We start from the raw sequence: 21,178 nt of genomic DNA on the forward strand, positions 1-21,178 counted from the left end.
GCTGAAAACATTTAATAATTTTAGTATTAAAACTGAAATTCTGATACCCTGTATAGGTAGTCTAGGGTGAAAACCCACATAGTATATGATCTATCTGTATGAATATGTGTGATTTGTCCACTCGCTGTACACTTTGTTCGATACTTCTATATAGTTGCTCCATCTTGTGGATGTAACTGCAGTTTGTGTTGGTCATGCTGTAGTGATTCATTAGAGGTCACTGGACGCTGTCCACTGGACGGCATGCACAGTCGCTGTTGACCACTTTGTTCAGCAGTTCAACACTGAGATGTTTAAAAACTCCAGCAGCACTGCTGTGTCCCATCCACTCATACCAGCACAACACACACTAACACACAACCACACCACACCACCATGTCACTGTCACTGCAGTGTTGAGAATGACCCTATGCCCAAATAATACCTTTTCTGTGGAGGTCCTGTGGGGCCTGGCCATTGAAAAACATGGTGGAAGCAGGGTAATAATTAAGTATGTAGAGAAACAGATGGAGTACAATGGACTGTAATAATAGAAATACAAAATCTTCTATATTCTGACAGGATTGTGTATACACAACTCTGGAAAAAAATTAAGAGACCATTTCAGCTTTTGAATCAGATTTTGCTGTTTCTCCCAAATTCCAAATAAAATATTGTAATTTAGAGCATTTATTTGCAGAAAATGAGAAATGCCTAAAACAACAACAAAGATGCAGAACTTTTAGAGCTCAAATAATGCAAAGAAAACAAGTTCATATTCATAAAGTTCAGAAATCAATATTTTTGTGGAATAACCCTGATTTTTAATCAAAGTTTTCATGCAACTTGGCATGTTCTCCTCCATCAGCCTTACACACTGCTTTTGGATAACTTTAAGCCAATCCTGGTGCAAAAATTCAAGCAGTTCAGCTTGGTTTGATGGCTTGTGATCATCCACCTTCCTCTTGATTATATTCCAGAGGTTTTCAATTTGGTAAAATCAAGGAAAAACATCTTTTCATGGTCTCTTATTTATTTCAGAGCTGTACACCTATAGTCTCAGAGAATAGTGTATTTTCTTGTCATGTTTTTACACATGAATGCATTTATTCACTGGAATGCCTACCCTCTTTGTTACCCAGCTGTCCTCTTTGTTGCTGAGTCCCAGGAGGGACGGTCAGTGATTGATTGTCTCTGATATCGTTTCATCATGCCTACACATTCACACACATGCCCTTTGTCTCTATTTCAGTTAATAGTTAATAAGGCAACACATATTTTTGATGTTTCAACTAGAATTCTGATTTTAATGTATCAAGTAAGAATCGGATATCGCTTAAATCTCACCAATTAACAAGGTGCTGGCATCCATATACATTTACAGTACCTTGACTGAGTTGTCTGAAAATCTGATCAAAATTGTGCTTTTTAAATCCGTGCTCATGCTCAACCATCTCACCTGTTTCTGTTCAGCCATAATGAGCACCAAAGTATCCCTAATTAATTCAGATTTTATCTGATTCATTGGCTTTGAACACATTTGATCTTAACCTTGATCTTAATTTCGCTGTCGCTATCACAGCAGTCGCCCGTGCCTTAATGTTCCATCCCCCATTAGAGCAGCTGTTCATCATTAATGGTCGTTCTGCGCAGGGCTTTGTTCGACTCACTGACGGAGCCATTAATATTCAGTGTGTTAATTAGAATGAATGAGGGCCGTGGTGTCTGTAATTGGCCGCTGTGTGCAAGTGGACGTGTTTAATATGCTGATTATACAGCAGCACAGAGCCACGCTGCGCTGCTGTAATCAGGCTGAATTAAGATACATGAGAGGTTATCGGGCGTGTGTTTATATTAAACATAACTATGTTCGGTGCTGTTGGGGAGAGAGTTGAGTGTGGATACGCCCTGGAGTTTGCAATTAAAACAATGACTTTATTAATTGCCTTACAGGTGTCCGGTGACTTAATTGATAACGGAGGGTGGGTGGGTGTGTGTTTAAGTTTTAGGTTCTGTTCTAATTTACATATTTTAATGCATTGTTATCAGCTATATTATGCCTGATCGAATCCTGATCTCCTCTTAAGTTTGTTTTATTCCACTGTCTGGTATTGAAACCTGATTTAATTATTCACAGTTAATTTCATTCATTTTATTTGCTCTGTAAAAAAAAATGTGTAAAATAAAAAAAATAGTGTATTATTATGAATCACTATGTATGTCGTATTTTAATGGGCATTAAACCTTTGTACTGGTAGACTGCCAATATAATAGTTAAAGGTACAATAAGGAGTTTTTTTTTTTTTGTTAAATACCTGTCTAATGAATGTTTGCTAAAAGAAGTATTACTTAACACAAATAATTACTGAATTATACTTACATAATGGCTTGTTGTGAGGATGGAAGGCCATTTTAAAGATGTGTAATGCCTTTCTTTTGCAGCATGCCAATAAATGGCAAAATAAAGTAAACAGACCTGTTGGAAAATTTTAAACACCATGACAGAAACGTTTACTAGATTTGCTAGTGTTACATAGCCCATGAAGCGTTAATTCTTCCACAATATTTCCTTCCAACACATTAAAAGATAACAAAGTAAACATACCTGTAGGAAAATATTACATATTGTACTTTTAAATAACATTTAAAACCACTAACATCTCAAAGAGAAATGTACAAGTAAAACTAGATTTTTCATTTGACCTGCTAATCTCAATTTTTTTACATAGTGGCCACATAAAACCAACCTTTTTTAAAGCTGCTAAAAAGCTGAAACCTCCTTTAAGCTGCTGCACTACAGTAACTTTGTTTCACACAACAGAAAATGGGTATAAATGGTTATTTCCAAAATGTAGTTCAGAATGCATAATACAAAGCATATGAGGTAAAGTGTTTAGCAATGTTTAGAAAAGGTTCCAGGAACGTTCTAAAAACATGTGGCATAATAATGGTTTGCGTCACAACGTTATTAGAACGTTTCTCACAAAACGTTCCCAGCTAGTTGAATACTAACATTATAAAAACATTGAAAGTAACATTCCTAAAACATTAAACCCTTGACACAAGTAACTATGCAAGCAATGTTACCCGAATGTATTAAAAAGGTTCCAAGAACATCCAGAAAACTTGGGAACATTCTAAGAATATTACCTGTAACATTTAGAAAACCAATTCTTCACTCTCTTTGTCTCTCTCTCTCCCACTCTTTCTCTCTCTGTCTCTTTTTCTCCTCATCTCCTCAGGAGGAATCAGCAGTATGAATGTAAGTGGTACATCCCCCTGGCTGATCTGACCTTTCAGACGCTGGACGACAGTGACTCCTGCCCGCATGTTCAGACCCTTCCTGAGCACGAGATTGAGGAGATGAAGATCAAGATCTCCGTCATCAAGAGCGAGATCCAGAAAGAGAAGGTATGGGTCACAGTGAGCTTTGAGTTGTGCCACCATGAAAACCACGGTGAAACTGTCTGTCTGTTTTTCAGAGCTTCCAGTGGTAGCTGCAGATATTTAATCTGTTGTTGATTTTGACTCACTTGACACTTTTAACTATCCAGACTTTATTGCTCGATCATTAAAGTGGTTAAATGCAATGCATGGCTAAATACATTGTGTATCTTCAGCCCTCTTAATGTTTTCGCAGTGTAAAGATTTTGAAAGAAACTTTTCTGCTGTGTTAAAACTGACAGTTTCATTTGCAGTGAATGTTGTGATTCAGTTCATTTCATCCATCTCACAGGGTCACATTTGTTCTGTTTCATTTGCACCGTCACATTAGTTGTGAACGCTCTGGTGCTGCTCAGTTGTGAAGCTTTGACTAATTAGCAACTTCTGTTGCACCCAAATGTGTGCTCACAGTTAATTAAGAACTTTGGAGGGAAAAGTCAAATCAGTATGATTTAGCATGAACTCTGATTATCTGAGCGTTCAGTTAGTTGATATATGTTTGATATTTATCATTATTTCTTTAGTGAAAATCCTTGGCTATTGTTGCTAAGAAACAGTGGGCTTGGACTGTGTGTGCCCTATTGTTTGATCTGTGGCAGCAGTCTATATCCAGTGTTGGAAAGCTGATCTAAAAGTTAGATATCAAACTGTTTTGATTTATTGCATCAGCTGGTGTCAGTGATTAATAATAGTTATTTTGTGTCATAGCTGAACTATTCTCTTAAACATTAAAGCTGTCTTAAATATATTATGACAGAGTTGGTATTTATTGCTTTTGGGCTCCCTCTACAGTCAGGAGGTGCAATCATTACTTTGAGCTTGGGCTGAACGATATTGGTAAAAAATGATATTGCAATAATTTGTTGTTCTGTCATATGATATAAAATGACAGGAATTTTCACAGATTTCACGAGAGGTCAAAATCCAATAGGCCATGACATTAATAATGCTTAATGTGTCTAATATTGAAGTAAAATACATTTAAATCTACATTTACGGCAATTATCCACAGCAACGTACAAGGTTACTCCTATTACAGAGGTCAATGGGCCAATGTAGTGTTAGGAGTCTTGCCCAAGAACTCTCATTGGTGCAGCATAGCAAAGTCACCCAGACCTGAAATTGAACCCCAGTCTTTCACATTGTAGCTCACTGGCAGGCAGTGGTGTTATCCACCGCATCACACCACATATAATCTGCATTTGGTAGATATTTCATGTAAAATGAGAACAGTGTAAAATGTCTAGGGATGTACTGAAAGAAAGGATTTTTGGCCAACATAAAAAGTGAACAAAGTGAGATATTTGAACGCAGGATGAATATTAAACATGACATTTCCAATAAAAGTTGCCACAGTTTTACACTATTGAATAAATCAGATAGCCTAAAAGTATTTTTTTTTTCTTTGTAAAACTGCTAATTAAAAACTGAAAATTTGATGACTGAACATTATAATAATCCCAGCAGACATGTTCACAAATCACAATACATTTTTTTACTTGTATATAAATAAATAAACAATAAAAACATTTCTGCCAAAATCTGATAATTAATCAGAACATTTGGGAAATGCTTAGATGTGAACCTGACTAGAGATAAGGCTGTTGATAATGCACAGATCACCCAGACCTTGTGTAGTATTTGTTTCTACAGAATAAATTGAGAGAAGTGTGGGGGTCAGTGCGGTCAGTTAATGGCTTGTTCCTGAGAAGTGATTAGAAAGTGCCGGGTATAATAACAAGCTCAGGCTGTTTATGCCAGGCTGCCACTAGCTTTAAATGCCTGCCTTTCTTCTTTGTGTGGAAAAGGTTACTTCAGGATAGCCCTGTACTAACACCACACACACGCACACGCACACACACACACACACAGACACACACACAGAGAAACACACAGGAAGTGCGCCCCTCAGTTTTTGTGCTTTGGCCTGTAGAGCGGAGAGTCCTGCACTGTGTTTATTTTAGTGAACACTGACTCACTGAGCTGAGAAAGGGGCGTGTTGTTGAAAGGCAGTTTCTCCTGTAGTCAGAGCCCAGCTGCTTTTGTTATTGTTTTATTATTACTTCAGTGTAAATTCACACTAATCAAATGATGATGCTGGGAATAACGTCACTGCTTCAGAGCAGTAGTTTACAGTAAGAAAATGAAGCCTATTCTTTATACACACACATCCATTTCCATTCACACAATGCCTTTGCTGCTTTGTTGTGTTTTTGGAAATCCGCTGCACAAACACGGCTTGTTTTGGTCTGTAGTTAATGGAACAGGCTGTTCTGAGTGATACACAGCTACAACACCAGCAGTATGGGAGTAAGAGAGCTGGAGAACAGCAGGAAAGGGACGGAGTCAATCAGGAGGGGCCGGAAATTTCCGCGATTGATGTGATTACTCGTCTAAATTCTGGCTGATTCCCAGCATGGGTTTGTGTGTGTTTGTATGCGTGTGTGCGCGCATCCCTTTGTTTGTGTGTGTGCTCTTCAAGGGAATACACTTTTACAGCACTTTTAATATATCTGATGTCTTTTCCGGTCATCTATATCAGTACCGTACAGTCAGATAAACAGGAATAAACGTTGACTCACAGCTAAGAGTGGGCAGTATGGAGACATAATATTATTAGGATGATTCATTCAAGAACAGTAAGCTTTTCTAAATTTATCACAGGTATCATCTGTTCGAAGTGGGTGATATTCTATGAGGTCATGTGACACAAATAACACAAATTTTTAATCATGTCGTAAAACATGGACATTTGTTAATGTAAACAATACTGAAAGATAAAGGTGATAAGAATAAGTATATTTCTAACTGAAAAGAAAAGTAAACAATAGAAATGCAACCTCTACACCTCCACACTTTATTTGAACCTCTACATGTAATTTAAAAATATGAAAAAGGAAGATTTTGGAGGAGCCTGTTGTAATTTAACACTTAGACTTTGGTTCAGTTACATCTTAATTGTTAAAGTAAGAACTCCTGCCATAATACATCTGAAAGAATTCTGCATGGAGGAGTAAAAACAACATGCTTCCAATTAATGGAGGGTAATGGTAGATGATTATAGAGAACATCTAAATAAGATTATTTCAATAAAACGCATACAATTAGGGCATATGATGTTCTTACTTTTTCTTAACAAGAAAATTGCATTTCTAATAATTACATTTTACAATCACTATAATTTCTGGACAAATTCCATTATACACATTTTATATTATTTTTCTTTCCTTATTTTTACAATGTACAGTTGGAAGTCAACTTCACAACTCCACATTGTATCAGAACTTTGACACGCATATCATGCTTCACAGAGAGTCATCCTGCATCATTAAATTGTTTATTTCCTTTATTCGTGACTGGAATTGTTTGTTTATTCGTTTCATTGATCGCAATAATAAAGTAGCGGAACACCTCCACAAGCAGATTAGAAATGTAGATAACTGATTAACGCCCAGCAGCCCTGTAATAGATCATGATTGAAAAATGCTCTTTTCAGATTGAGGAAGATGTACCAGATTTCAGCATCACCTGTTGGTTTTATTTAACAGAAAGCACAGAAGGGGCAGAGCCGCATCGTGGACCGCTTGAGGAAGAAGATGAATGAGCAGGAGTCATGGTTACTGCTGCACTCACCAACCATCCCGTTCCGCATCCACAACAAACACGGCAAGGTAAAACACACTGCAGTACACTGTATAACACAGTACTACAGTACTCTCAGCTTGCACTCACTGGCTGCTTAATCAGGTACCAAAATCAGGAATTATATTGCTGTACTTTGAAAGTTGACTGTTACTGACTACATTACAATAATTGCTGTATAAAAACAGCAGCTATCCCGACTGATATGACGATGTTTGCATTTTTGAGAATGATTTACAATGATATGATGATTTTGAATAATATATGGGAAGGGGTGTTCCTTTTATTAGTTTGTTTTTATTAATAGATAAATCAGCATAGAATAATAAATTGTGTGGAAACCGATGAACTCTTTGGTATACTTGGTACAGTGACCAGTATGCCTAGCAGTACCCTTGTTACACCACTACCTTGCAGTTGATCTTGAATATTGTTTCAAAATTTCACAATAAATGCACAAATAGAAATTAACCAAAATAAATTGGAATAAAAACATTTCATGTACTTCTATTAAAAGTTAAAAACACTTTTTGCAATAATCATCATGTTGTTATATTGGAAATAAAAGGTTTGTGCTTTGCCATGCTTTACTCTGTCCACTAGAGGGAGCGCTTGCTTGTCTTTTACTTTTCATGTTTCTCTTTCTTTTTCTGCAGAGTTTTGTTTTCCTGCTCTCCTCAGATTATGAGAGGTCAGAGTGGAGAGAAAGCATTCAGAAGCTCCAGAAAAAAGGTCAGACTGTGCTCACATATACACATACACACAAACACGTGCAGACACACAATTCTACTATACTCCTGAAACAAACACAAACACTTAAAAATGTGCCACTCTCCAAAAAGCTGCTGAAAACAGTGGCAGAGCTGCTCTAGGTTTAATTACACGCAGTAATCACTGTGGACCACATTAGCTTTATTAGCATTAGTGTGATTGGGCCTGTAGGGCTTTAATTCTGAAGCTCTGAAGTCATAAGGGTATTATGTCTTGTTTATTAATTTATAATACATTTATTCTGTAGATTAGCACCCAGCCTTTCTTATGTTGAGGGGTTAAAGTGTCAGTAAAAAAAACAGGAGGCTTTAAACCAAAGCAGATTCCTACTAAAATACAGTAACTTTTCCATCCTCTCTGAAGTATTTTTCAGACTATAAGGTGCACCGTATTGTAAGGAAAACTATCAATAAACGTCTATTTTCTGGTCTATTTTCAAAGGAAAGGCACATCAGATTATAAGGCACATTTTAAAAACTTGATTTGGGTGAACTTCTGTTAGCAGCAATAGCTGCAGTTAGCCACGGTTAGCAGCAGCTCTAGCCACAGTTAGCAGCAGCGCTAGCCACGGTTAGCAGCAGTTCTAGCTTATGGGTCAAATTAACCTGTTTTAAATGTTAAAGATCTAGGAAAAATTGTTAATAGTATTTTTTTCAGTATGAAACTTTCTCTGCTTACCTTAATTAATGTAATCAACATATGGTAAGAAAATGGTTCAACTCACATATTTGCAACCATCCCCTGCAAAAACAAAAGCTACAACAAAATGGCAATGTTATGTTTTAATGTTATGTAAAACTATTGTGTTTTATATGTTGGTCTTTCAAAAGTAATAAATGCACTAAATATTGATAGAATAGTTAGCATTGGAGTTAGTAATGAAATATTCACACTTCAGGCTACAGTCAGATATGCTCACCTGAACACTGAAAGAGCTAGTGCTGCGGTTAGCAGCTAATGCTAATACTGCTCCAGCCTCGGTGCTGGAGAAACTTCACTGAAACTCCTGTAAAACGCTTTACCTTAGCAGAGTGGCTTTACTGCTCCTTAATACCTGACTGGTAGAATTTATACACAAGGCACACCGGATTGTAAGACGCACTGACAATTTTTGGGTAAATAACAAGGATTATAAGTGTACTCTTGCTGTTACTTAAGCCTGTCTCAATAACTACAATATATAAACATAAATCATATTTACTTACACCTGTAGTGTAGATTTTTGAGTTCATTCCTCTTTAAAAGTAATGTGTAAATGCATTACTAAGCTACTGTATTGCTATAATAACACATAAGCACAAGGTTCTTATAAATTACCACAATATTGTTTATTGCAATTATTTATAAGGCAATATATCATCTAAACAAATTAGTTATCATGACATGTCTTCTCTGATTGATGTTCTGCAGCTGTATGTGTAGAATATCATGTTTAGACTCTTATTCTTATTGCCAAACTTTTCTCATTACAGATCTTCAGTCGTGTGTGTTGAGTACACTAGAGCTTCAGGTCCTCACCAGCTCCTGCTTCAAACTGCGCACCGTCCACAACATCCCCGTCACCAGTAACAAAGACGGTAAGTCTATTATTCACACATATTGCAGTATTATGTATTATTTGTATCACTTATTAAATGCACAGTTTTAGGTTTAATTAAGTTCTTGATAGGAAAAATGCACAGTAGAATATTGCATAATATTGTGTTGCAACCCCAGTGATATGATGCACACTGTATTGCAAGGTTTCTGCCCGTACGCAGCCTTACACACACAGTTCTTTTGTCATGTTAAGGAGTGGAAAACCTGTCAGTTCAGAAGCTGGGAATGGCATAGCTTCAGATTAATGTGTCCTGAATGACCTCATGTCTTACCAAGAAAACGCTTCAGAAGCCAAACCGCAGCTCGGCTCTCCCTCCTGCTACTGATTTAAAAGGTTAAGCACCTCAGCAGACCTGCACTTTAGGTCGCAGCCTCCTTCCATTCTTACCTCTCTCTCTCTCTCTCTCTCTCTCTCTCTCTCTCTTTCTCACTCTCTCATTTTTTACTTCCCTTGAATAACAGAGAATACTCTTTAAGGAATCTAGGTTACAGTCTGCTTCCAATTCAGTGATAACCTATGCCATGCCTCTCTCGCTCTCTTTTCCTGACTGTGAGTGAGTGAGAAGGGGGCTAGCATTCAGACCTTTTCCCATCCCTTTTTCTTTTTTGGTGGGCCTTTTTGGCTTTTGGTGACATTAAAGCCATCTGTTGGACCAACAGAGAGATTTACTGAGCCAAGTTTAGGAGGGCAGAGTGGGTGAGGAGACCAGCAGGATAAAGCTGCCTCTACCATGGACTGTAACAACAGCTAATGATTATTTCAGTAATCAATAAATATGTTGATTATTGTTTCATAGTATATACTATATTGCCAGGTTTCTGCCTATACACAGATCTGCACACACAGTTCTTTTGTCATGTTAAATAGTGGATAGCCTGTCAGTTCAGAAGCTGGGAATGGTGTCCTAAATAACCTTAAGCCTTACCAAGAAAATGATAAATAAATTATCAAACCAATATACCTTATTACATTTTCCTTCAGTTCTTCCGGTTCATATTTGTTTTCAGTTCCTATTTCCTGACAAGTCCACACAAATGTAGTGCATAACAAAAGTGTACCATATCTTCCAGTTAAAAAAAAAACTGTTGTGAAGATTTTGAGGAACTGTCTCATTTCTAAATATTTTTAAGTGTTTAGTAGAGTGGAAATCTTTAATATGAGAACAGTATGCCCCTAATTATATGTTGTATTAGATATAAAATACCAAAAAAATATGGGGAGGATTTCTGAAGCACACCACAAAAGCAGGATAAAATCAGCAGATCCACAGTACAAAACAAGAAAAAGATTACGCCAGAAAAAAAATAGCATAAAATATAACTGTACACAATTATGTGCCAATAAGAAAAGAGATTAGTTTTTTTTCTAGTAGTTCAGGCAGACTGTGTAAGGTAAGGTATATTTTCTAATACTAGAGCAATCTGAGCATTTTGTTACTAGTGTTCTGGTGCTTAAGTTATTCAGGTCAACCGCTGACATTTTCTCCAGCTTACTTGTTTATTTACACAGACAGCTTTGCTCTATAGACTGTAAAAGAATTACCAGCTCTTTCCAAATTACTTCAACCCAAACAGTGAGGCTAAATTAGCTGTTTTCCTTTGTTTCTGAGCAGCTGGAGGTAAACAGACTGATGACTGTGGCTTATTCGCTGTTCCGTGTGAACGAAAGTCTACGTTTAATTAGCTTGTATACAATTTATTGGACTGTTAAGGAGCCACAGGCTTCTTATAGATTTTTACAGACGTACAACTATAGACTCATTTTACATGTTGCCTTCTGGTGGTGATTGCTGGTATTGTGGAGCATTATTCATGTGTTACATTAGACTATTGGTTTTGGTTTTGCAGCAACAGTTTCAGCAAGATCGCAGTTCTCAAAACAACAATCAAGTCATATACATTAAATAGACGTGATTATTGGGGCTCTATTTTAGGGAGCTCTACGCCAGCCATCAACCATACACTGTGCAGCTTGATTTATGGAGTGTCATTGTGTCTATCATAAGGTCGGAAAAAAAGTACACACAAAAGGCATGTACTAATTCTCTAAATTAATCATGGGTGTGTTTTGGGTGAAGCATGAAATAAACCAATCATTGTGTCACTTGCTATTCCCCTTAAGAGCCAGGGGTGTTTGATTTTGGCGGATTGGTATTTTAATGGCACAGCACTTCTGCACTTCTCAGCAGAGGAAACTAACCTGCATATGCAGGTAATTTACGGGAACAGCAATGTTATTTTATATTGTATTCTTTTTACAGTTAATTAAAAAAGTTGGGTTTGTGCACTGCTGCATGTCCTTGTATGTGTAATGAGTGGAAGTGTTCACACATTGAGTGCACAAGGCACATCTGCGTTGCCAAGATAGCAATAAACATCTGACGGCGACTGTTGTCTGAGCTCATTTAAGTCATTGGTGCACCTGTGTTTTCTGTTGCCAAGATAACAATACACCAGAAATGTATCAGAACACACCTCACTTTCAGACCACCACATCAATCAGCGTAGATATATTAATAAGCTTTGTTGCTATTTAAACGATGCAGGTGCTAGGTGTGAAGATAGACTGTTCGAAGGGTGTATGATAGCAATGAGCATAGATATGACCCTAGGACCTCCTCATCATTAGTAATGCCCTCCACATTAGGTGGGTGAAGGCTAGCACATACCTCCAACACAAGAGAAGTTAGCCACCGCCTCTTTTAGAGCTGCTACTGATCGTCATTGTTGTTTAGCCAGCGCACTCAAAGGAAAGCGCAGCTCCCCAGTTCCAATACATCATCTAACAGACGCCTGTACTGACCAATATCACACTAGGAGTGATGTAGGGAGAGAGTGCCATCTACTCACCCAAAAAAGCATGGGCAATTGTGTTCTCTCAGACTCTGGCTGCTGATGGCAAGCAGCATGATCCAGCATTCAAACTGATGATCTTCCGATCACCGAGACCTCTTATGCTCTCTTATTGTATTTATTTAATCTGTACATTTATCTTCTATTTATCCTGGATCTCTAAGCAAAGTCACATGGTTCTGAATTTGAGAGCTTTTTAGTGAACCGTGTTTGCTGTATGAGTCTCATATATGTGATATATTTGGCACATAACTCTTCCTCCGGTCTGCTGCTGCTGCTGTGAACAGGAGAATTGAAGAACATGGTAAAACAAAGACCAGCTGTTGAAGGAATGCAGAGACCCTGCTTTCCCCCTTTAAAGTGCTTAAGTCTGACTGACAGAACAGGGTCATGGTGGGAGTCCTTCGTTACAAGGACCGTATGACAGTGAGGCCTTTCTGATGGAGGGGGAGTGGGTACGGTACGTATTGGTACCAGGCTGCTGAACTGCTCCTGACAAATCGTTGTCTTGAGGTGGAAGTTCTCAGGACAGGACAGTCTTCATCTGTTCTGTTTCAGAAGTGTAAATGTTGTGAAAGTCTGTCATCATTAGGAGAAACACTGTAGTCTAAGCACTCTCATTTCAGTGCACAGATGCAGCTCAAGGTCTAGAGCCACTGGGTTGTGTTTGTTCTGAGCTTGGATAAGGAAAGAGGATCTAAAGGGAGTAGATAGGGGTCGTGCTGGTTCATGTTGTGGATGAGCTTAATCTTATTACTGTCAAATGTAATAATATAATTACAGAATTAATTCTGTAGCTAGGCAACAAAATGAAGTACAATATGTTTACACCTAACATACACATTTATGTTCCGAGGTAATAGATTTAAGTCTTTATATGTGATGCTTATATATCTAAAACAATGTAAAATATTAACATAGCACAAATATAAATCTTGTTTTTTTTTTACCTCCTAAAAAGATGACACAAATGTGACCAATATAAATAGATCAACTAGAGACAAATGCAAAGTGTTTTTTTTTCTTACAATACAAATGACAATAACACAAGACAATTCTGATTTTTTTTTTTAAGTTGTCTGAACCAGAAACTGAAGTTGGTGCAAGATAATCACAAGACAAATACGTAATTAAATCTTTATTTGAGAATCAGTAATTAGAATAATTACTAATTATTAATAGTAATAATAATTATGATAGTCAAGTCTGGGTTAAGTCCAGGACCAAGACTGTGTAGAAACTATGTGGTAATCTAGTCTAAATCTAGTGCAAGATTTTGTAGTAACTGAATCTAGACCAACACTGTAGTCAGTAGTTGAGTCCAGCCCAAGATTTGTAGAAGATAAGTCCAAACCAAGACGTTATAGTAGTTGACTCCACTCTAAGACTTTGCATTAGTTGACGGCGAAACAAATCTTTGTAGTAGTTGACCCCAATCCAAGATGCTCTAATAGTGGAGTCCAGACCAAGACATTATAGTAGTTGAGTCCAAACCAAAACTTTTTATTTATTGACTCTGAACCAAGACTTTGTATTAGTTGACTACGAACCAAGACTTTATAGTAGTTGACGCCAAACCAAAATTTTGTATGAGTTGTCTCCGAACCAAGACTTTATAGTAGTTGAATCCAGACCCAGAAGTTATAGTTGTTAAAAGCAAGACAAGTTGACCAAGTTGACTCTGAACCAAGACGTTGTAGTAGTTGAGTCCAAACCAACTCTTTTTACTAGTCAAGTCCATGTTCACACCAAAACGTATTATTAGTTATAGTATTTAAGTCCAGACCAAGACGTTGTAGTACTTGACTCCAAACCAAGACTTTTGTATTAGTTGATTTCAAACCTAGACATTAGTAGTTAAGCTTGATCCAGGAGTGAGAACATATAAAGTGGCAGAAAAAAAATATGCAATGGCAGAAGTGAACTTCATGTGACACAAAGCTGATTCTAATTCTGTTTTTGGCATTTCAGTTTGCACAGCTGTGCTCTCACAGAAAAAAAAAGAAAAGTAACAAAAAGAAGCGTGAATAAAGAAGGCTTTGAACTCTGGTCTTGAGTCAATTTCAGAATCTTTCATAGATTCCTTGAATCTGAGACTTACCAAAAAGACTAGTTTGTGAGCTCCAGATTAGACCAAAACCAAACTTTGTAAATACATTGTAATACTTTGTAAAGTATTAAACTATCCACTCAGCAGAATAAGTTTAAATTAATTTGACAACAAATAGGGTATTGATATTAACATTTAAAATTTGCACTTACCCCAGAGGTTTCAATGTACTGAAATTCAATGATAAAAATATCAATTTAAACCAAACTTTTATATACAATATACACCACACGTTTTTATAATTGCCGACAACTGCACCTTTAAAGAGTAACTTTAAAGAGTAAGTAGAGTGTGTTTTCACTCCAGACCTATAAGACACAGACATATCACACACAGCTCTCTGTGTGTTTGCTCACACATACATCACCCTGATGGGCCGGCAAGAGTTTAAAGAGACTCAGCTTGTTCACTTCCGGCTAAATAAACCCAGCCAGGGGGAAAAGGTAACCTGAGCGCTGCCACCCACTGCACTTCAACTGATACAATAAGTGTGTGTGTGTACACAAATGTGTGTGTGTATTTTTGAAGGTCAAGGCCACCCTGAAGACACGGCTGGAGTTAAGATCCTGTGGATTTGGGCGTCTCTCTCTCTCTCTTTCTTTTCTTGTCTTTAGGATCATGACTACAGAAAGGATATGTCATGCTAATAAAATGCTCTTGCTTGCTGAAGTATTTAGATGGTAAGGTGTTCTCTTGTGAGTAGGGCTGGGTATCAAAATTTGATACCAAAAATGCACCGACCGAAATGTAGCGGTACTACAGAGTACCGAAGCTCTAAAGAAATTAGGTGCCTGTTTTCAATACTTTGCATGAAACACGGTGAGCATGTTTTGAGGTGATTTTTCAAATTGATAATCAGGCACTCACTCGGTCTCTTGCTGTCTCTCGCAATCGTTTTTTGTATTTTTTGGTTACAGTTTTGAAAAAGGTATTAAAAAAAGTATTGTTTGGGTATTGGTACTGAATTCAAAGTATCGTATCGATTTCGCTATCGAAATTTTAAAGCAATACTCAGCCCTACTGGGTATAATAATACTATATATATATATATATATATATATATATATATATATATATATATATATATATATATATATATATATTATATACTTGTATAATAAATTATACAAAACAATTTTCAGTGCAGAAAGTAAGAAATTCCTGAACATATGTGTTGTGTTTAAATGTTAAATTAGATTCCACAGTGTTTTAATTTAAACTGTGTGGAATAGAATTAGAAGTTCCCCAGTAAAATCTTTAAGCACCTCATACTTCTCCCTCTAAAAAATAATAAATAATTTAAAACATTTTACAATTGCTCTTATATAATTATTTAATTGATTAAAAATAATAAGCTTGTTCCCTGCCCAAACCACTTTACTTTGATAGGATGCACCAAGATTCCAGTAATACAGAGAAGAAATGCAGTGTATGAAACATAAGACACCCTCTGAAGACACTGAGCGCGTATCAATGATATAATTCTTTTGTATCAACTTTGCTGCACTGTTTGAATCACTGATACATTTATTATATATTAAGTTTTATGCTCTGTATCAAATCCGATCATTTAGCCATGCTTGCCTGTTAGCAGAACAGCTCATGTCTCCTGGTTGGATGATGTGATTAAGTATAAAGGGCAGTGGTGGCATGGTCCATGAAGAAATGAAGAGCTGGAAGAAGTTAAACTCATGCACTGATAGGGGTATTCTGATGTTTATTATCTACAATAAAGCCTCAGTTCTCCTGTGATCGCATGCACGTTTAGACCACACACACAGTTCAGTCAGACACTTGCGAATGCTTTCTAACATTCTCACAGATATGTAATGCAAACACCAGCAGCTGTGTTGGAAGTGGAGCAGGAGATGTGAAGATGAGTTTCTTTATCAGTTCTTACATTCAAGTGAGGTTGGATCAGCAAAAAAAACGAAAAAAAAAAAAAAAACCACAAGTCTAATAATAATAATAATACTAACTTTGTTGATGTAGATTGAGGCAACCCGCACAACATATCACTGTGTCAGCAAGTTATTATAGCACAAGGCAATTGAAAATAAAACTGTTATAGAAGGAAAATGGATTTATGCAAACGAGAAGCAAAACCAGCAAGTGGCCAGCCAGGTTGTAGACTGTGAAGAGATAAGCTACACATTGAGTATTGAGCGAGATATATTTACATTGGTTGCGGGAAAAATAGATTGAAAATGCCTCCAAACATTCAGCAATTCAGCAAACGTTCATTCAACAATTACACAGTTTGAAATGGTAAAAAAATGGGTGGTGGGGCTCAGAACCAGCCTTAAAGTTTGCTTCGCACCTTTTTTTATAGCTGTTTATTTACTAAAAGCTTTGCTTTACTAATGGTTGGACGTTCTCTTAAACAGTCCATTAATGTAGTCTTTAAGTTAGCCATTTGTTCACGTTTTAATTCCACCTTAAATGGTTCCGCAGTTGCATTATGCATTCTGCCTATACAATACAATAAGTCTGACTTGTACATTAGCATTCTATGTTTATAAACGCATGAGTACATTTTATTTCTAATCAAAAGTGCTCAAACTCACAATGGTCACAATGTTATAATAGCCCAAAGTGATTCTGGCACTTACACAGTCTATACAGTACTGTGGGCACATTATATGACGAATGAACCAATGAAAATGCTCAAAGGTACTTACAGTAGTGCTTAAAGGTTTGTGAACCCCTTAGAATGTTCTATATTTCTGCATATATATGACCTAAACATCATCAGATTTTCACACACATCCTAGTAGAACCACTCATGTGCTTAGGGTTGTTGCATGATCCACTTTCTCTTGAGATTCAGTTCATGAACAGATGTCCTGATATTCTACTTTAAAAATCCCTTATATAATTCAGAGTTCATGGTTCGATCAATGATGGTAGGCCATCCTGACCACAATGCAGCAAAACAGGCACAAACCATGAAATTGCCGTCACCATGTTTCACAGATGAGATAAGGTTCTTATGCAGGAATTCAGTGTTTTGATTTTCTCCAAACATAACGCTTTTCATTTAATCCAAAAATTCTAGTTTGGTCTCATTCCTTCACAGAACATTATTTCCATATTCTTGTGGTTTGTCCCTGTGAACTTTAGCAAACTGCAGGCAAAGCAGCATTATTCTTTTTGTAGAGCAGATGCTTTCTTTTTGCAACTCTTACTTCTTGCCATGGTGCACACCATTGTTATTTAGTGTTCTCCTGATAGTGGATTCATGAACATTAACATTAGCCAATGTGAGACAGGCCTTCAGTTGTTTAGAAGTTACCCTGGCGTCCTTTGAGACCTCATTGACTATTTATTACACACGTTGCTCTTACCACTCATGGGTAAGGTTACAATGGTCTTGAATTTCCTCCATTTGTACACAATCTGCCTTACTGTGGATTGGTGGAGTCCAAAACTCTTTAGAGATGGTTTTGTAATATTTTCCAACCTGCTGAGCATCAGCAACTCTGTTTATAAAGTCCTCTTTCTTTTATCTTATTTGTTCGTGGCATGATACACCTCCACAAATGTCTTGCGTTTGTGAAAAAAAGTTTGTGACTTTAATAGATACCTGTTCTTTAAATAAAACAGTCTCCGCCCACCAGATTGTTATTTCATTGATTGAAAATATCTGACCATAATTTTGCTTTCAAATTAACTGCTAATCCTAGAGGTTCACATACTTTTGCCACTCGCAAATATGTAATATTGGAAAATTTTCCTATATAAATATATGTCTAAGTATAATATTTTTTTGTCGTTTGTTTGACTTTGTTCTCTTTATCTACTTTTAGAATTTGTGTGAAAATCTGATGATGTTTTATGTCATATTTTGGGACTCAAACTTTCAGGCCCCAATTTTTTTTTACATTGACTTCCATTAAAAGTTAAAAATGTTTTGTTCTTCTTATATAAATGATTGTGATTGTGATTTCTTGACATGACCGTGATGATATGGTCTTGATTACACCACTGTTGACTACAACATATGCATACTCCCTCTCATTGGCTGTGTTCTGTTTCTGTTTCAGATGAGGAATCATCAGGCTTGTACGGTTTCCTGCACGTCATCGTCCATTCTGCCACCGGCTTCAAGGAGTCAGCCAGTAAGTATGCAGGACTGATGGGAATTTTTGTATATGTTTGTGTGTGTGTGTGTGTGTGTGTGTGTGTGTATGTGTGTGTTTTCACCTGTAGTTCAGCAACATTGCTTATACTCAAACCATTTGACTGGATTATGTCATTATCCTGAGTACAAGTACAGCTAATTCACAGCGTATGTTTGAGTAACAGGGCAGATAGTATTTCCTCTTGTTCTTCAGTGAAACAGGCTTGCTTTGTACACAAAAACCTGATCAGCTTTAGTTTACTGACCACCAGCAGAGAGGGAGAGAGATAGAGAGATAGATTGAGAGAAAGAGGGGGCACTAAAAAAAGAGATAAACCGCAGGGGCGTCCCAGTGGACCGTTCTCCACCACATACCACATTCTTCCAGTTCCTCTCACGTTTCAGTCCAGTCCTTCAGGCCCCGTGCGGCCCAAATCGACCACGACTAGACCACATCACTCAGCACAGGCTCATGTGAATGCAGCGAGTTTTGCTACAGGAGACTCCCAGGGACAGACTGAGCAGCACTCTGGGCAGCCCCCAAAGCTGAAACAACTGTATGATTACTGGAAATGTCACAGTATGTGTTATACTTAGTGAAGGTAGAGCCTTCTGAGGTTCTTGTTGTGGTTCCAGTCTTGGTCATTGAGTAAAGTTTTCAAATGCTAGTACATTTCTCTATAAATAGCATGTTTAGAAGCCATAGCTGAAAATGTACTGACACACTGTTGGAAATACAGCGAGGAGAATAATCCAAGTCACTAAACATTCCCTAGACTTCAGTTAAATGCATATTTAGAAATGAAAGCAGTTTGGTACCTGTAAGTTTGTCTAGAGCAGGCCATCTTCACAATCTGGTGACCATGGAAGAAGAGGAATAGTAAGGGAGGCCACCAAGACTCCTATAATTACTCTGAAGAAGTTAAATTGATGCTACCGCCACCATGTGTGGATGTTGTGTTTGTGTTGATATGATTAAATCCCAGACTGAGATTTAATTCCTGAAAACAAGTGCATTTTGTCTGTTTGTTTTAGTAGAATTTATAAATCATATTTGTTGACAGGCTAGTGGCTGGTTAGATAAGCTTATAAAGTCTGTAGATTATTCTAAACCTGTGTTATAAAGCATGAATAGCAGATTAGCCACAATGCTAAAAGCCATGCTTAGCCAGATTAAAGACATAATGCTCCAGTGTTGAATTGGTTTAGCCACAATGCCAACAGCTGTGTTTAGCTGGGATAAAACCATCATTCTAATAGTCACAGCAATCAGATTCAGACAGGGCAATGTTGGATTGGTTTTAGCTGCAATGCTAACAACTGGTCTTGAATGCTAACTTTTTTCCCCGCTGAGCTGGATTACTCACTGATGGTTGTTGATGGTATTAATGAACCCTGCATTCATTAAAGGGGTATCCAAAGTAATCCCACACAACTGATTTTAACTGTTTTCTGTGCATTTTTCTCCACTTTGTATGTTTGGGTGTAGTGCCAGTGCCATCACAATGTGGAAATTAGTATATGCAAATAAGCATATCTGTATTTAAGAAAATACGCCATATGAAGAGAAGAAGAAAATAAGTCTTTGTGTCTCCTGCACTGCACTGTAATTCCCATTTTTTTCTGTCAGTTCTTTGCATTGCTTAAATCGCTTGTTTATTTTCACCGTTCTCACAATTTCACGCATGTGTGTGTTTTTCACATTACATAATCACTATATTTGACACTGAGCCAAGACAGAGAGGAAAACAAGACTGTGCAGGACTCCAGTTACCATAACAACCCAGCCGCTATAAGCTGTATAGATTGACTGGGAGCGGCTGTAATGTGTTGGGAAGCTGCTTGACTCAGCAATGCATGACGAATGGCAGGCTGCTACAGAAAAGTGCTTTATTCACTATATGAAGTGTCGAGTTTCCACACGCCGCTTTCTAGAGCTGCTTCCTAGAACCTTCTCTAAGGGTTTGAAGACTCTCAGTGACTCCTAAACTCGTGACTCCCTAGTTGTCATGGCACCAGTGGTTACCATGGCACTAGCCTCAATTTCAGGGAAGAAAAAACAAAAAATATGTTCATGTATCTGGGCAAGTAGGACAGGGCAGTTTTAGTTCACAGGCGAAAGGAGAAGAATTTCGTAACTTTTAATGAAAGTTTATTCCAAACTATTTTAAAGCATTTCTGTCTGTTCATTCATCCTGATTTGTTTTTTAAATAGAAAGACATTGTTTTTTGTCTGACAGTGATATTTACACAAGCACACAAGTCAAACACAGTTTAAATCTTTAGAGAAAAGTGGTGAATCTGCCTAAAGCAGGCCATCCTCACAAACTGAGCAACCATGCAAGAAGGAGAATATTAAGAGAGGCCACCAAGACACATATAGCTACTCTAAAGAAGTTAAGTTGATGCTACCACCACCATGTGGGAATGAAGTGTTTGTCATTTCATTCAGTAACAGACTCGACAGAATACTGTTGCTTAAATAGAAACACTGTAAACTAAACGATACAGCGTTGTTAAACGTTTTGTTTTTTAAAAGCTGCAATGAAAGTAGAATTTGATCACCGCTTTTCAGACATTGACGTAATTCCTGTTGTAACAGTCTCAGTTATAATGGAATTATCTACAGGTCTGTTCTGATTACAGAATGTACATCT

At 37.3% G+C, this 21,178-nt stretch overlaps 1 protein-coding gene across 3 annotated transcripts in view; it reads left to right on the forward strand.

The window, feature by feature from the left end:
* abr (ABR activator of RhoGEF and GTPase) overlaps nucleotides 1-21,178 on the forward strand; it is a 243,304-nt gene that overhangs the window by 142,440 nt on the left and 79,686 nt on the right. For all 3 annotated transcript variants that reach the window (XM_022680329.2, XM_022680332.2, XM_022680333.2), the window contains 5 exons: nucleotides 3,222-3,390; nucleotides 6,972-7,094; nucleotides 7,722-7,797; nucleotides 9,309-9,413; nucleotides 18,445-18,519. In XM_022680329.2, the coding sequence (XP_022536050.1) occupies nucleotides 3,222-3,390; nucleotides 6,972-7,094; nucleotides 7,722-7,797; nucleotides 9,309-9,413; nucleotides 18,445-18,519 (548 nt within the window). The remainder of the gene's footprint in view (nucleotides 1-3,221; nucleotides 3,391-6,971; nucleotides 7,095-7,721; nucleotides 7,798-9,308; nucleotides 9,414-18,444; nucleotides 18,520-21,178) is intronic.

Source organism: Astyanax mexicanus, chromosome 1, assembly GCF_023375975.1.
Source record: "Astyanax mexicanus isolate ESR-SI-001 chromosome 1, AstMex3_surface, whole genome shotgun sequence".
Lineage (NCBI taxonomy): Eukaryota > Metazoa > Chordata > Actinopteri > Characiformes > Acestrorhamphidae > Astyanax > Astyanax mexicanus.